General features: G+C 39.9%; 1 protein-coding gene across 6 annotated transcripts in view; it reads right to left on the minus strand.

Moving 5' to 3' along the window:
- Positions 1 to 18,605, minus strand: part of TTC7A (tetratricopeptide repeat domain 7A) — a 174,885-nt gene that overhangs the window by 94,246 nt on the left and 62,034 nt on the right. For all 6 annotated transcript variants that reach the window (XM_027681967.1, XM_027681968.1, XM_027681971.1 and 3 more), the window contains 3 exons: positions 15,175 to 15,292; positions 8,700 to 8,757; positions 4,922 to 4,994 (listed from right to left, as the gene is read on the minus strand). In XM_027681967.1, coding sequence (XP_027537768.1) covers positions 4,922 to 4,994; positions 8,700 to 8,757; positions 15,175 to 15,292 — 249 coding nt within the window. The remainder of the gene's footprint in view (positions 1 to 4,921; positions 4,995 to 8,699; positions 8,758 to 15,174; positions 15,293 to 18,605) is intronic.

Below are 18,605 nucleotides of genomic sequence, written 5' to 3' on the forward strand. Positions count from 1 at the left end.
AGGACTAAAAACACCTCCTATTTTTTCTATTCCTCTCTCTCAGACCTGCACAAGTAGTCATAAAGAAAATATAAGCTTGGGGAAAAGTAAGCTCATTAGAAGAAAAAGAAAACCTGTAAACGAGACAACTGGAGGGGACTTTGAACAGCCTGTTCCAGCTGACCCTGTTTCAAGCAGGGATTGATCTGGGTGATCTCTAGAGCTCCTCTCCAAACCTGATTATTCTATGATTCCAAAACTTGGGAAGGTGATCCTAATTTGCTAGTATGAATCAGACAAAGAATAATACTTGCAACTAGTGTCTTTAGTGAGGGGCTTCAAATTTGTAAGGGTACTTGACCTACTTGCATGTGAACATGCAAACTGAGTCACAGACTTTGTTCTATGTGTTGCAAGGGACTTACAGCCACACAACTGCAAGTCCATACCCCTAACAGAGGCCTGCCATCAAAGAAGCTCTCTGACTGTGTTGCAACATACATGAAATAAAGCTGCACAAAAGTCAGTTGTGGTCTCCTACAAACCTGTGCCTGCTTGGCAGGCAGTCATATACTGCTGAAATAGACATAATCTAAAATAATTTCCCCCTGTTCTGTAGTATAGGGCCTGCAATGGTTACATCTCATTTCAGTGCTTCCCTCTAGTACCATCGGAGTCACAGGCAATGGCTGGTTTTGAAATTTAATTATGCTTCCCTGGCAACTAATTTTTTAACTTGAGTCCAGAAAGATTCCTTAGTGCTCTAAGACCATTAGTGGCCTACAACGTTCTGCTGCATAATTAGAAACACTGGACAAAAAACTTTTAATTATATGAACTCTATGCCTTTATGGGAACCATTATATGAAACAACAACCTGCAACAGACCAGAAGCAATGAAATACAAATTCAATTTCTAGATGAACAAAAGCAAGATGTCTGGCAGCAGTCAAAGCAAACTTCTTTTGAAAGAGGTATTTTTATTTAAGTAACTGTATAATATGAGAAAGCTGGAAGCTGGCAGCCCAAATGGCACCCTGAAACTTCAGGGCTTTATCAGAGGTAGGCTGCCAGTTTAAAATTCCCTACAAGCGCTGAGCTTTAAAGTAATCTTATTTCAGCTGGACTCCAAGTCCAAGTGGGGCCTCCAATTAGAAGATGCTGCACTTCCCTGATTTATCTTTCTGTTAACAAATATATCACACGTTTTGCATGGCACACAGGTAAATTCACATCACACCAATCAGGAAGCAAAGATGCCGCAGTAGGCCATAAATAGCATCTTGCAGCACTACCAAAAATAATGCCACAACATGCATTGTTTAGGCTGCCTCTCAGAGAATAGGATTTATTTCAATAATGCTATATATTTCCTTAAAAACAATGTTGGGATGTTACAATTATAGGTATAAAAAGGAAAACAGTGTGAGTGTTAAAAATAATTCCCAACACTAGAATGTGCTTGCATATTTAAAACAGTAAATGAAATAGAAACTTGTAGAGAGGAGTTTTCAGGCCTTGTAATTTCACATCAGTTGACAGTTACACTTAATTAACCATTAAAACAACCCACTCCATCTCTTTTTATAGCATGGGGATTACAGAAAGGAGACAGCTTTATCGACTGGCAAGAGCTTCCATTGAAAACAGACTTGCTACAGTCCACCAGAACTTCAGGAAAACAGGAGTAGACGCATCTGCACATTATTATTTAATTCTTACTACAAGCCATTTTTGATCACCAGAAAAGTCTAGGCTAGGATGTAGGCAGAAAAGCAGCATGCTGCTGTTCAGCAAAGAGGCACTAGCTGGTCTAGAAGAAAGAGAGACCAGAACTACCCATATCCAAGTAGTCACTGAAAGAAGCATCTCTTGATACCTACTAAAACAGAGTTCCCCTTCTGGGCCAAAGGCAGCAGTCTCTCCTTCTTAAAACCAAAATAAAAACTGTAAAAAATAACTGAAATATTTTCTCTGGTCTCTTAACTGATGTTTATCTCAGTTTTAGATCCAGACACTCTGGAAAGAAGTAGGTGTTTTCTGGATATTGCCACTTGAAACTTGAGGTCTATTGGAAGCCCACATGAAATTGGTGAGATTTCCAATCCTCAGCTGCTGACCCCTTGCTGTCTTTCCCTTTCTATTTTCACGCAAAGAAAGGGCAAATCAGATCAAGTATTAAAATGGTATGAAACCTACAAATGTTGTTTTTATGTATTCAATACTGATTTACATGGAATTCAAGGTCAAAAACACCACCACCCCCAAAACGAAAAGGGAATCAACGTTTAAAATTAACAAGAACACTGCTGACTCTCTAGAGTCATTTCCATAGAAACTGGCCTGCTAAAAAACAAGGCAAGGCATTAAAACCAGTGAGCTTTAAAATGTTCATTCTACCTTGTTTTTGCTGATCCAAATGCCGTTACCACAGAAACAGGAGAAGCAGCCGAACCAGCTGCCGGGAGTTGGGAGTTACAAGTTTCATTTGTCGACTGGCTCGGCCGGCTGCCAGCCAGGCACTGCAGGTGGAGATATCCACTGCAGCAGACACTGACCTCATGGCACTTCAACTTTGGGGGAAAATCAGACTGAGACCTCCCTTACAGAAGAGGGTATTTACCCTGCATTTTGCTGAAAAATCCACCCTAAAACACTGTATGGCTGACCTAGACCCTCCAGGAGTCACTGGAGTCTTCCCAGTGACTCCAGTGGTCTTTAAGACACAGGGACACACACACACACACACACACACACACACAAGCACAAAGCACATCATCATCATCTTTCATTTTGGTTGCTGCTGGTTTCAACTGCCAACTCTGCAGGAACCTTTCATAACCATTCCTCCTCTTGTCACATCCTCATCGTATGTCAGAGGGAAGCTTATGTTTTTCCATTTCCCCTTTCCCTTGCCCAGTGGTGACAGAGACAAGTGCTATTGGAAATATTTTACAGCCTTCCAAGGAAGATGAATTGCTCCAGCTTTGCTTGGCAGTCTACTGGTCAGCTACCTCCCTTGCTTTGTTCCATGAAAACACTCTCTTATCTATGCAAGCTGATACCTAGATTTTTCAGCGCTGGGTAAGGTTACCTCCTTTATTGATTCTGACTACAGAAACAAAAAGGCCTATTCGTTGAGAAAAACATTCAGGTATTATACTATAACCTACTATGTAGAAATGGCCTGATTTGTTAGTACTGTAGCATTGCTTGATGAAAGCCCTGTGATGTTCAATAGTTAATGCAATCTATCAAAAAAGGTATCATTTATCTTTCAGTTAATCAGAAAGAGAATATATTAGATACTTTAAATAATTAAGGATATTAAAAATGCATTACCAAATGTTTATCATTAAGTAAACTGGCAAAAGAAGAGCAGGATATTTTACAGCAGTCTAAAAATAAGGATGTCTCAGGTATCTCCTCTCTCTCCAAGCATGTGTTAAAGATTTATAGCTCACTTGATGGGAGAAGAGCAAGAGCAGTATCGCAGGGGTCAGGCTGACACTACATAATACACTTAGATCATAGAGCTATGCTAACAGAGGCAACTGGCAGAACATCAAGGATGAAAATACACAGGTGAAGTAGACAAAAGAGGAAAGTGAACATGAGGATGAGAGACTTAATGGTAAGAACAGAAGGGAACGGAAATGAATAAATAAGACAGATGAAACAACATTGTAAAGACAGGCTGCAACCAGAGAAAAAACAAAAGGTAACAACTTAAAAGGCAGTGGACCAGTAACAGTGAAAACAACAAAGAACCAAGGACCACAAAAATCTTGATTTTATTTTTCAGGACAGCAGCTGAAAATCTGTAATGCTTTTACTCATGGCAAGAAGCAGAAGAATCAGCAGATCAGACAATCTCCCCTAAGAGGCGAAAGCTGTGAGAGAAAGAAGGGTAGCTGGATATTTTTTAATGAAAGACCCTGAGCAAACTGCATCATAAAGCAGCCAGTAGGCAGATGAGAAAGTTAAATAAGCCATTTTAATTATCCTTTCTTATTGCATGCTTTCTCACAACACACTGCTCTCATTATGAAAGGGTTACAAAAGTGACATTATCAAGAGGGTGCTCTCTTGGAACAATTAGTTTAACCTAATGAACACACAACTCCCCTAATTAGCTCAGGAAAGCAAGGATCCAACTGTTCAGCTCTGTAGTATAGACTAAGGAGAGAAAACTGCAGCAAGCAGAAAGCCTGACAAAGAAGGAAACTATGATGAAGAAATTTCAAATCTAGCTAGAGAGGCATTTAAAAAATAGAGGCTGCTCCAATAAAGACTTTGGCTTTTAAACAGAAGGGACAGAGAAATAAAACACATCCCAATTTTAAGAAGTGGCAGAAAAATAAAACACAGCCCAAATGGCTGTGTTTTTTTCCTGAAAGGCAGTGCAAAGTATTTTCTTATCAGCTTAATTTTTATGAGTTAACACCTGCAGCAGCATTCAAATGCCAACTAATCCCACTCACTGCAGAGCTCCAACGCTTGTCAAAGCCTAACGTCAAACGTGCCCAAGTATGGAATAAAGCAATCCCCAGTGCAGAGAGCGTGCGATCTGGCATGATATAGAATCGGGCAGTAACGAGAGAGGCTTTGGAGCGGCCTGCAGCAGGACACAGCATGATACCCAGGGAACAGGAATAAACACACCTCGCTCAACCCACACAGACAAAGTTGCTCCAAGACTGCTCAGGAGTTGGAGCTGAACACGTGCCCTAGAAAAGGTCATTCCATGTGCTATAGAATCACTATTTTAAAAATACGAATTAAAAAATATTTTACATAAGCATATTCTGATTGCTTGATTGATTATAATGTAGGAAGGAAGGGACCCTGTTTAGCAAGCCTGGGTCTTGTTCAACTGTCCTTCCAATGTACTGTCCTTCCACCCTCTCACAACTAAGTGAATTCCAATTATTGCACATACCTGTCTGACAAGAGCCAGCTGCAGTGATAGGTAGAGGATGATTTGGTGATCTTCTGGGGCCAAGTCCCGTGCTCTTCAAGGACGACCACACAACACAAAAAGAAAAGTGACTGTTAGATTGCACTTTGCAGAATTTCTTCACCATGAGCTACACACAAGGACAAAACAAAACCCAGGCTTCCCCCACAGAAACTAGTCCAGTAACAGGGGAGCACACTGAAACTAGACAAAAAGCAGAACAATGCTGTCCTGGCTAAGCTAGAGTCACAGGAATAAGTATGTTCCTATGAACATACTTCAACTGCCAGGACGTTATACAACTTATGTGCTCCTTCATTAAATGCCACTTAATATTTTGGAACTTGGATAACTAATATGGGAAAAGTAGCTCTGAGCTCATAACAAACCCATCAGAGCATTCTGTTAAGTAATATATAGGTGATGCACATAGTTGTCCAACTTGTTCCTACACTGCCACTTTTGTTCAAACAAAAGAAGAGGGTTAGATTAGCATGGGAAAAGTAGTCACTATTGTGACTATGAGCATGTAGAGGAACTACAGAGCAGAGGACTAAAGATCAGGAGCCTGTGACAGAAGCTGGTGCTCAAATACGCAAAACATTCTCCACCCTGCAGCTTCCAGTTTAATCGTTGACAGAAGACTCCTAATTTGGAAAAGGAAGACACTGAGGGAGGAATGATTTGATGACAGGAGCTGTGCCTGGACCAAAACCAAGGCTCTTACTTCTCAAGCTTAGACTCTGAGATATTATCTTCTAGTCCACAACAGGCAGCGTACATTGCAGTGATCCCTTGACTAGTGAAGGCTGCAGTGTCTCCAGAACCACATGTGGAGGCCCTTAACAGTGTAAGGCAGGGAACAAGGATGGACAGCCTGGGCAGAACTGTCCCCTCTGAGACTATGCTAAGCACGGAACTGCAGTCTTGAGTTTGCTAGCCTATGGAGAAGCCATAAACCAAGTCAATGAAAGGATAGTGTTTTGAGGAACCTAGAAGCAATGTGGGGCACTGGCTCACGCCACACTGGTAGCCCAGTCCAGGAACTAGTGGTTTATACCCTCTCTGACTCACAGAGCTCACTTATAGCTCTGCATTACAGGGAAGTAATTTCACATGGGAGAAATAGGGAAGAGGAAAGTCCCTCGCAGCCAACTGACATTCCTGACCTCTTTCTGGGCTGTATTCCAGAACACCAGGGAAGCCTGCACCTGCATTGCCCTGCCCAAAGTGAGCACAATTAATGTTCTTATGAGGGAGAAATGACATGCTGACAACACTGGTGCTTAAAAACCCTGACGAAACTATTAATTTGCTAATAATAAAACAAATAAGCAAATAAGAATAAAAAAATTACTTCAGGAAACAAACTACACACCACTTTCAGGGTAGCCACTTCTCAAATGCCATCTTGGCCTGTGAGCAAGAAGCTGTTGGAGTTGACTTTTATAACTAATGGCTCTAGAACAAATTAGTTTAGTATGGACTGAATCTGTCCTGTAACTTTGCAAGTCAAGGTAGCACTCAACGATTCTGAAACAATGCCAAAGACATCCAAGTGCAATTAGTGAAGATAAGTCACTTCCACTTCAAAAAACACAAAAAATCCAAACAAAACAAAACAAAAACAACTCCCCCAAAAAATCCAACCAAACAATAACAAGACTCCACAAGATAGAACCCAGCTTTACCCTATGCTGTTGGAGCAGGGTGAGCCACCTCTTTAGAAAGCAACTGCCATGAAACCTTCAGTAGCCTCTCCAGCAATAAATACCAGGGAAAAGTTCACAAGAGCATAGCAGAAGAGATTAATGGTGCTTTTGAAAAGAAACAAAGGATTGTTACTTTACTGCTCAATTTCCTCAAGGAATTAGAAAAACATTTGATGCAATCTTCCAGCTGAAAAGGGCCCTTACAAAGATGGCTACAGGCCAAACCATGGCCTGAGAGATCATATATGTACTTCAAAAACATGTGGAAAAACAAGGAAGATTAAAAAAAGAAAGAAACCAAACTCAGGCATTTAGAAGAACACTAGTAATCAGCTCAGAGACCCCTGGTGGCCTAGTGGTTAGCGTGCAGGACTTTCACTGCTGCGACCACGGGTTCAAATCCCGGTCTCCTGGCCTGATGGAGGTCGTTAGCCCTGTGTGGCCATCCATCTATGAGAAGGACACTCTAAACAAACCTACGTCCTGAGGACCTCACTGCCATTGTCCAAGCTTGCTTGGCCCCGGCAGATGAACCTTAGGATTAAAGGGTGGGCTCAGTTCAGCGCAGGCTGTGTCTCACCTAAACAATCCATTGCGCAGGCTGGAAAGGTAAAAGACCTTTCCCCAAATCTTCGTTCGCGAAGATGGGCCATTATTATTATTATTATTAGTAATCAGCTCACCATCACATCCCTGTTGGCTGAGGTTTGAGTAACAAATGCTTGGCTAAAAGCTTGTCTGCTTCCTAGCTAGAGTTAAGATACCATGAAAACAAGTCACAGCTAATGGGAAAGGTCAAAGAATAAAAATAAATGCAGTTTAAAAGCTCTGCAGCATCACAATTACACCAAAATTAGTCAGTAGTGAAAGTATTACATTGAAGTGCAGGAACTAGCGTGACTTAGAAGTATAATCCTGATCTAAATAGTGAATGAATAAATGGCTTTTAAAAATTTTATCTCTCAGATCTCCATAGGGTAAATATCGATAATTACATCTGTGGTTTCAGCTCTTGCAATCACTGCAAGACCAGTGCAAGACAAACATGCTGGACTCCTTGTTCACCATCAGAAAAAACAGCTAAGATCCATTAACATTGTTCAATCTGCTAAATCTGTACTTTGAGATACCACAGATCTCAAATTTTCTACACTTTTGTGATGTATTTATGATCACATCAAACCCAGAATTAGATACTTCAGCCTAAGACTTAGACCATACAAGCTTTCATTTAATTGCCATCCAAAGTCTGTAGGCATCGACACTTGCATTAACTACCCAAACATAACACCGTGTATTTTGGGTGATGTAATTTAGTCATAACAGGGTCAGGAAGTTCACACCTCATCTGTCTGTTCACACCTCACAGAACTGACAAAAAAGGGGTTGAACCCAAGCAGTTTTACTTGAGGTAACTGTAGTTGCAAGAGAGCTTAATTCACAGGTACCTTCAGGGCAGAGCCATTGGATCAGTCACCCCCACAAAACAGAGTGATGAAGAACAGGTGAGTGGTGATGTTTTGTATGCTAGCTCTGTAGCTCCTTCTCATAGAACAGCTCATGTAAACACTCATTAGGACAGCAATTATCCCCTCCCTGGTAAGTGCACTGGTGCCAGGTCACCCCATAGTTGCCTACATCCCGATGGTGAAGGTACTTTCCCACCACGAGGGAAACAGGAGTTTAAGAGTGCTTCCACAGGAATTAAGACAAAATTAGCTGTCCATGTTTGCCAGCTGGCATCATGTGAGGAAGCTGCATCTCCCAGCACTGTAGATCTTACTGCAACTAATTTGGGCCTAAGGTTATTTCTGTTTAGTAGCAGAACAGGTACTCTTACCTTGCACATTCAATCGAATAATCACCACATTTAACCATTACAAGAATGGCTTTGACAGACTATTGTTGAAACCTAATGAACTGTTTTTAAACTTTCAAGCAAGCAAGTCTTATGCAGAGGAAAAAAAACGCAAACATTAAAAACAACAATTATTCTGAATTCATGCAAAGAAATACGCAATGCAAGTATCTGCAAGATTCCTACTCACCTCTCCAAAGTCTGAAGTGCTTTCTTGTTTAATTCATCCTGAGTGCCCTTCAGAATAGCTGTAGAACAAGATATAATGCCATTTAAGAGTTGAATTCAATGTTTCATATTACCTAAATAAATGGGAGCATAAAATTTCAAAATGGGAGCATAAAACCTGTGGAAGTCTGGACGGGGGTGTGTGTGCATGTGTTCATTTTAACATGAATTCTAAAGTTCATTTTTATTAGATTCTTTTAACTCCCTTGTTTGAAATGCTGAAGCATTTCTTTGTTCACATGTGCCACTGAAGGGGGTTGGGAGGAGAATGGGCCATACACTAACTAGATACCAAGGGTATAACAGGCCCTCTGCCAGGCTGGTGTAAATGCTAAAAGCAGTAACCTGCAGCATATTCTGACTCAGATACAGACTGCCTCCACCACCATCTTCATGTAGGAGGGTGCTGCAGGTTGAACAGGGAACACCAGGAGCCAAACTTACAGCTCTATGACAAAACCCTTGACAACACACCACATTCCTTGAGACCACAGACTTTTAGGCTACTTCAGGTGTGACATTAGCCACTAATTCCCTCTTTTGTGCCTCTAATTGATTGAATAATAGAACCTGCCCACTACACTCACTTCTCACCATATAAATTAATTTCTAGCCAAAACTATAAATGGAAGAGGATAGTCAAGCTCTTGTTATACCAGGGTATCACAGGATATCATCATCAACAGGAACAGAGGAAGAGCTTAGGGAAGCATCACTTTCTCAGATCCAAAATATCTGGAAACCTAGTGATAGTTTTCAGAAATGCACTGGCTGTGTTGTGCTGGTTCTTAAGTTTTCAGATTTTGCATAGCAGTTGTTTCTTGTTCTGCCTATCCTGAATTTGAGAATGACTGATGAACAGCACAAAGAAGTGATAAGTAGTTAATGCATCAGCAAACATCTACCTATGAATATATTTGATTTCATACATCATCTCAATGTATGCTCCAAAACAGAAAGTTACTAAGTAGTATATACTTAAGCAATGAAAAAAGATTTAATTCAAGCATTCTTGAAAGTTATTAAGAAGAAAGAGTTGTGTTCTTCTACAAGACCTAAAAAGGTAATCAGTTTCTTGGGATTCTACAACATGTAAGCAAGTGAAACTTTGAAAGTAACTTATTTTGCTGAAATAATTGTAGTGATCAGACCTTTTTTATTCCAACATCTTCCAACAGTTCTTCAAAATACCAAGTTCATTTGGAAGGAATAGTAATCTTCAGGATATCCCAAATAATAAGGATTATAACTTACTTAGGCTGCAAAATCTACTCTAAGTAATAAAAACTGATCAAAAATTTGCATTTTAAAGAATAAATTTGAAGACATGGACTTTCATGTAAAATGCAGCATTTATTAAAAATACTTCGCTCTCAGTAGCCTTAAATCAGGCCACTACAGAATACTGCAAAAAGGTAGCAAAGCAAGAAAATTTAGAAAAAAAATTTAAAAGAATGAAGATTGATGTAAACAAAAATGCTTGAGAAGACATTGGAAAGGATTTGATCACACCTATAAACACCCATATAAAAAAATATGTCAGGTTCTGTTTCTCATGGAAACTACAAGATTTCTTAATTAAGTTACAGAGCAATTCTGGAGATGTCACCCAGTAAGGAAGACTGAAAGAAATGTTATTATTTGCCCCTCATGGAAAAGCAAGAACTTCTAACTGGTAAGACATTTGACTAATGTTCAGCTTGTAGTCAGAAAGAACACAAAATATGTTACGGAAATGAAGTGATTACTCCACAACTAGTCAGCTTTACCTCTGCACTACTGGGAAATAGCATGTGACTCCCACCTCCTACAATATGGGCTGTATCTTCAGCTACCACTAAGTTGAAAATATGGTTGTCCTTCCTTGGATTTGTGTCTAACTTGGATAAACACATTGAAATTTGTGTTTGACAATACTGAGCACTGATGCTGCACGTTAACTATGCCATTTACAGGGTCTTTACAGCTTAAGGAGATAAATAAGGAAGAAAAAAAAAAGGCAACGAAAAGTGATTTGCGGAGAGATGCATAAAAAGAAGCTTGGCCAGAAGGTTAAGGTGATCTTCCCACTCTGCTCTGCTCTCATGGGACTCCACCTGGAGTGCTGCGTCCAGTTCTGGGACCCACAACATAAGAAAGACGTGAGTCCATTGGAATGAGTCCAAAAGAGGGCCATGGAAACGGTCAGAGGGCTGGAATACCTCTCCCATACAGAAAAGCTGATAAGAGTTGGGGGTTTTCAGCCTGCCCAAGACAAGGCTCCAGGAGGCCTTACTGCACCCTTTTAATACTGAATGTGGACTTATGAGAAAGACAAAAAGAGGAGATTTTTGGATATTTTTTGTTTGTTTGTTTGTCTTTGTTTTTCTTACCAGGGCCTAAAGGGATAGGACAAGGGGTAATAGTTTTAAACTAGAAAGATTTAGATTAGATATTGGAAAAAATTCTTTATGATGAACGTGGCAAAACACTGGAATGGATTGCCCAGACATGTTGTGGATGCCCCAACCCAAAGAAACCTGCAACCCACTTCTATCACTGAAAAGCTCTCATTTCAGACATAGAAAAGCTTGCTAAGGAGACAGAATTAAGTGGGTCTGACTAAACTTCTAAAATTTGCTCTCCATTCTCTGAGGTTGACAGCACTAATGAACTCTTCAGCCCCCAGCCCAACTTTATCCACTGCGAGCATGGCTGCTGCAAGTTTTACCAACTAAAACACAGTATGACTTATTATTTAGATTAAAATAACCTGCAAAACAGTCTGACCAATGGGAGAATGGCGCAGGGGAGCTTAAGTTTCTGAAACTTCAGCAGGTACTCCCCTAAGACTCAGTACTTATGCAAATGCCACCTGAGCAGCCTAAGATTTATTTTCTAAAGCACATTGGGTTTTTAAAGGACCTTCAAACTTACAAAAATTCAACAGGATCTTGAACATTGGTACTTAAATACGAAACTCTAAAGTCACATTTGAAAACAGAGGAGGACAATTTCTGTGTTTGTAAGCAGGTTGTACATTCACATCTACTACGTTCTCAGTGAAACACTTAATGCTGAGGATCAGTATCAACACTACAAACATGGGGACAGGCATCTTCTAGTCTTGTCCAATGGACTGAGTACCCATTAGCAGCTGAAGCATAATCAGAGCTATTTATGTAACATATTAGTTTTATGGGAAAGAATTCAGCCTGTAATGTGCAAAACTGTTCCATTATGTGAATCACAACATAAGAAGCAGGGATGACAGACAGATGGGACTTCAAAAATACATTTCTGATCCAAACTGAAACACTGATGTGCATGCACCCTTTTGCAAATATCAGTGGGTTTCAAAACTATTCCCTTGTGTTAGGACCCCTAATAAATACGGCAAGGCACACAGTTTTAGCATCCAGAATTATAATTAAAGATTGTATGTGCTCTTATCTCCAAAAGCAAAAATGATGAGTTTGTTCACTAACAATTTATTAACTTTCTAGTGAACAAATATGAGGGTCTTTTAACATTAACCAATGCTGTCAGTATGCTGTTTGTAAAATCCCCATGGACTGACAGAATATCAGTTTCCAATTTAGCCCCTGATCCATGGGCTTCTACCAAAACTCTAAATGAACACAGAGATACAGCACAGTCCATCTCTGAAAAAAGAGTGAGAGACTGTTAAATCTACAAAGATTTCACAACCTGTGAGGTGGTGATGTGAGATAAGAGCACTTGTATTTCATAATACATCCTCAACCCAGTCTTTACTCTTTAGCTTTCATTAATTTCATCTCACTTTTCCCTGGCTTCAAGGGATTCTTCACCAGACCTAAGGGAGGCAAACTTGATAATACAGCTTATGTCAGAACTGGAACTACAAGAGGAAGAGAAAAGGTTTGCTGTTGGTATTGACCCATTGGGAATAGATCTGCAGAAAATGGACATTCAGTACAAACCAGAGGTTTATGCTTCTAAGAGTGAGACAAAAGTGCCAATGACTTCCCCTAAGGATACATCTTTCAGCTACTTCAATGCAACTTTTTTTAAGAAACCTGTAATTAGACATCAAAAACAGGGAAGCTATATACTGCTACCCAGCATAACCTTCAGAAAGTCTTATTTCCTCCATGAGTAAATCTAATAGTTGTAGAGTGACTTTTTATCAAATGCTTCCACTAAGTTCTTTGAATTGTCATTCAGCAGGATTCTCTCTTATGACTCTGTTTTTTACCAAGTGCATTTTGCAGGTCACAAAGAAAGGGCTTTAATACAACTCCTCGGTGCCTTTGTCACAGAGGAGGAGAAATAATTACTGAAAGGATATATTAAATAAGAAAGTCTAACCTTGGATGGAAGGCATCTTGATATACTGCTGTAAGCTTTAGAAGGCAATTGGTCAAATATCTCCGAAACACTTAGCTACCATTGAAAAATGCTGATTCACTGAAAGTCAACTCAAGTGGAAAGTTAATAGAAATCATATGTATACATACAGATGTTTGACTGTGCCTGCATATGTCACTATGAACTGGTATAAACACAATGATAAACAAGATTGACAATATGAGGCAGGACTACATATGGGAGAGAAGCTGTTGTCTTCCTTTCAGTATGTTCTAGCCTTGCTTCCTTATTGTCATATGCTATTTTTTTAACGATGCTAATGAAAAATGTCTTGCTAGTGCAAATTTGACATTTTCTAATTCCATATTCATGACCATCATACGTATGCTTTTGAAGGACCTAATCCATTTTATTAAAATATAATCTGAAAGATGGAAATACACTCTTCCTATTTCCCTCAAATAACTGACTGGTCCTGTTGACTTAAAGGCTAGAGATATGAGAGGAGACAGACATTCCACTGTTTCACAACATAAATCAGATGCTGATCTGGAAAAGAATCCAAGGCAGTTGTTGTAAAGACTGGGGTTTTTTACATTAAAATGGACACAATACTGAACTAATCTCTTGAAAACTCAGAGACTACCAGAAGAGTTTCCAACTCTAATTTTGCTACACCAAAGTATTTTTAAAGCCAGAGTACAGCACATGCCTCTACAACTCCATTCTTTAGAAACCACCTTCTTTTCATACTGAGGATAACAAATAGATCATAAGGGACTAACATAGAAAACCTCCTATCTCTGAAAATAGTAATTGGAATCTTGTATAGCTATAGGAACAATTTAAACAAAATCTAGAAAAAATGCCCTAAAATAATAGGCTGTTAAGCATGACTCTATTTCTAATTAACTTAAAAAAATATGTAAGAGAAAGTACAGGCTAGGAAGGATGCATTTTTTGACATGAACTTTCTAAGGAGAACTATTTTGAGGCAGAGAAAAGGGGAACTGGAGAGAGCTAGAGTGCCTGTTATCCTCCAGGATGAAAATCAGTTCTCAGAACAGCTGATCAGATATGGCTGCCTGAAAAACTACATCAACTTGCACTACTGAAGAGCACAAGCCCCTTTATCACGCACATGTCTTGGAGAATTCTAGTGTAACTTGCAAGGCCGGCATACTTCCATGACACCATAATACGGTCATTTTAGCTTTGTTTCAGGCCTCTTTGCTGGAAGAAGTTGGTTTGTTTCTGTGGAACCCATCTGACAGAAAAGTCATCGTTTGCATGAGGGCAGGACTGCCAAACCAATTAAGAAACACACTAGCCCAGCCATTATTCAAAGAAACTACATTATAAGGCCTTCTACCTATGTTAAAAGTCATAGAATAAACAAAGACTGTTCCCACCTGTGAGCTTGATGAAGGTCAGAGCTAGAACTCTCCTAAACACTGAGACTTCAAGCCCTTCTGGCTACCAAGCACCAGAAGCCTGCAGAAGCCTGTTGTCCAGTCATTCAAGACCCAAGCAAGCAGCATTTAAATAGAATACTTCTTACATTCAGTGGTCTGCTTCTAGTCAACATCCACACTTACCAGTGAGGTAGATATTTTTATCTTGTTTACTTCTAAGTAGAGAAAGAAACGACATCACAGAGAGGTTGAATCTCTGTGGGGAATCAGTACCATGCCAGGAACTGAAGTCAGGCATCTCTGACTCCAGTTCTTGGATTGTATTTCTTTGTGATTTATGAGTGGGTGACAAAAATATGAAAATAGATGGAAAGTCTGACTTTTTGTTGTGTAAACAAGTGAAAAAAATGTATTATGAATATTCAAGTAAAGCACACCAAGCACTGTCAGCTACACTCAGATTATCATCACCTAAGTATTGATCTGCATTTCTTCCTTTATCTAAAAACTTCATTTTTACTACCACAGTTCTCTGAGCAAGTGAACAATCTCCACTTATCTTGCAATCTGATTGTTTTTCATGTCTAGTCAGCACTGAAAGCAGATTTTCTAACAAATTTCCATTGCTTGCACTGAAGACTTTGAACAAATGCTCTCCATACAACGCACTTGACAAACAGGGTAACTCACCATCAGTAGCTTGAAGACTGTATGTCAGGCCCAGTGCCAGGTACCCCTTTGCTAGGGACTCTCCAGCATCCTCACCCAGGTCTATCACCATTTTAGCAAAGTGTTCTCCTTCTTCCAGCTGCAAAAGAGGTAGGTTGAGATTTACAGGCATTTCCTCTATACTTGCTTCAATAAGATTATACCACTAAACTTACCTGTAAGTGATCTGAGAGCTGTTCACACAAGGGCTTTCAGTGATCTCAGTGAACAGTCACAAAAAGGACGATGTAGAAGGTCAGATTAGAAGACCTTGGTGCACATGAACAGTTTTGCGAAAAGTTTTTGTTTTGCACCCCAAACTATTTCCAGATGTTTAAGATTAATCAAGGACACTATCTTACTTATATAGTTCCCTTCAGACACACTTCATTAGGCAACCTTAAATACACGTTGGACTAGATGGACTCTCCTAGCAGTACATTGAAAGGTCTAATGGTCTCTTCCTTCAAAGGAAACACCATCCAGTTTTATATTTATGATTTTTTAAAACCTTAGCAAATTTTACCGCCTTTTAAAATGCTACTAGAGTAAAACAAGAAAGCACTAATTTCAGCACATTCTCCTCCCCACAACTTTCCTTTCCAGCTGTCCACACAGATTTATTAGCATCTGTAAAATCTGAGTTAATGGTAATTTTAAACAAAAAGAATAAATTGACTATTACAGAACAGTGTTTCTTATTTCTAACTTTAGACTCTCACTACCATCACTCACTCGTTATAAGTAGAAAGGACTAAGATCTGTAGACTGTACATAGCTAGAAAGGTGCAGGTTGGAGAGGTACAGGCAAAGCTGTAAGTAATGCCTGAGAGACAGAGCCTACAGGAAGATCTCCTTTCTGTACAAGACAGTATGCAGTTCCTGTCAACTATGAGAGTCATCCCTAATCAAGATGCAAACATCATTATGCTATTGGAAAAATCCTCCTTTTGGAAACTTTTATTACATGACAACTGACTTTAAGGAATGGGGTTGTTTAATTTTGAGAAAGTACTTTTTTGTTTGAAAGCCATGTGGTTTAGGCACAAGTCCTGCAGACGTGTGTCCTCTTAACGCTCAGCTTCATCAGACTTCAGTACCTAACGGCTCCTTAACATCTAAAACTACTCACCCATAACAAACTGGAATCAAAATATACCAGCAGACTATAAATTTCCCTTTCACAGAGATCTGTTAATATGCTACCTATGAACAGAATCTACTTGACTTGACATAATATCCTGTCAATGGGCCTCCAAGTCAAATCACCTGAAGACATTCAGGTGACAACATTAACTAATGGCTTTATAAACAAAGGAGCTGGGATTTATTAAACTCCCTGAGGCCATACAATTCAAACTAGATGTAGACTAATAGTCCCCAAATTTCTGAAATCTCAGATCAGTCAGTCCAATAACCAATGTATATGTTATCATCAAACTCTTTCCTGAAAGCACTTTGAAATCATTACAGTCTTGCTCATTGCCCAGTCAACTATTAATCTGGAAACTACTAACTGAAACAAGAATATCCCCTTGGGGAATACCTGGGCTACAAACAAAACTACTAGGACTGTCTTTGAGTCCAAAGTCTACCCAAACCACCAGAAATAGTCCTACTGACTTCAGTGACGTTCAGATGAGACCCTTTAAACTCTGATCACATGAGGAAGACAGATTCATTTCAAGAGATTTCTTAATATTGTCAGTAGCCCTACTGACTTCCCTGCCACAAACTGAAGTGTGTTCTGGACCAGAGCCTAGGACAATAGGAGAAGAAAATGTCCCATGACTTCCCACACAGAAAAAAAACAAACCAAAAAACAAAACCTACAAACCAACAAAAAAAATCCCTCCTATGAAAAAAAAAAAACTTAATTCTTCAGCTCTCAGGAACTTTTATGTAAGACATGAAATCTCTGCAGCCCAAAAATTCATTATGCACCTCTTTGCCACCATAAACAGCTATGTTCCCACTCTCTTTCTTCATTGTTTATCCTTTTCTCCCCACACACACACTTTGAGTCAAGAAGTCTCCATTAAATGAAGAAAAGAACTATACAAGGAATTCTAATGACTAGTGAACAAGGGTAGGGGTGGGTAGAGTGTATGAAGAAAAAGATTAAATGACAGGTTTGGAGCTGAAATGGCGACATTTAAATTGGAGAGATTTTGCTCCATTGTTTCTCTGAATGGTCACCTGATGGTATTTCCAGCCTCTGACTGATGGCCTATGCTGCATAAATCAGCAGTACACCATTCAGCCTTCTTGCCTGCCAGTTATCCAGGGCCACCTGGATTAATCTAAAACTACAACTTTTCAGAATGGCTGAAACAGCACTTCCAGCACATTCTTGTAAACATTTATTCATATTAAACACTAATGGCACTTTGACTAGCCACAAAGATTCTTATGAATGCAAACTTAGGTCAGCTGAAGTCTGCTTTGAAAATAAGTGGCCTTGCAAACTGCAGCACAGCTGGTTCTGTTTATGAGAACATTTACTTTTCTTTCTTTCAGCACTGAGACACTTACCCCGCCAGCCCTGCTGTGGCAGCCATCTGCCCCCTCTTCTCCCATCTTCCTACTCTTCAATCATCCTGGGCAAGTGTGAAAAGCCAAACCTTTCACTCACATCACCCACTGTGAGGTTCAACTCTGCAGTGCATCAGTCTTCCTGATTACCTAGTCAACTGTGAATCTGGAAACTCCTATCTCAAACAGAAATAACCTCCTTGGGACATACTTGGAGCTACCAACTAAACTGCAAGGAATACCAGATTGCAGTCTGGATAAAAACTCCCTCTCCATACACCCAAGTGAGGGACCAGCAATGAGCCTGAGCTGTGATCTGCCAGTAAAGCTGTGTCTGTGGGGGTCCTTAAAGACATGAGATGTCTCCATTCTGTATTGCAGTGATGAGAAAGGGAAAGGGGAAGCCATCAAATGAGGCATCAACCCCTTCAGTAACCCATTAGATAGAACCATTCTCCTTCATGTTGCCACATGAACTGAAGAAGGAGCTGCTCCCTCTTTCTCCTCTCCCCATGTGGTGCCAGGTATGTAAAATCTCACCCTGTGGGACTCACAGAAGTTGTGAGTTCAAGGTACACAGAAGTGAGCTGAGTGGCAGAAAGCTTATCAAGAGAATCAAAATGTCCATTCCTACTCCTGCTGCACAGCCAGGAGCCAGCCTCAGTATGAAGGGCACCTAAGTGATTCATTCACTTCAGAAGAGTACTCCAATGTTAAGGTGACATAATACTGCATTGGAAGGGCAAGAAACATCATCAAAACTTCCTGTTGCAATTTACAGGCCCTTGCCAGTAAGCTTCTGCACAGCAGGCATGGCACAGCATCACTTTGTGATTAGGAAATGCACAGTGTTCTGCTGTTACCTAGTTGCTAGCAGC

Source organism: Neopelma chrysocephalum, unplaced genomic scaffold, assembly GCF_003984885.1.
Source record: "Neopelma chrysocephalum unplaced genomic scaffold, ASM398488v2 Primary Assembly neopelma1_61b, whole genome shotgun sequence".
Lineage (NCBI taxonomy): Eukaryota > Metazoa > Chordata > Aves > Passeriformes > Pipridae > Neopelma > Neopelma chrysocephalum.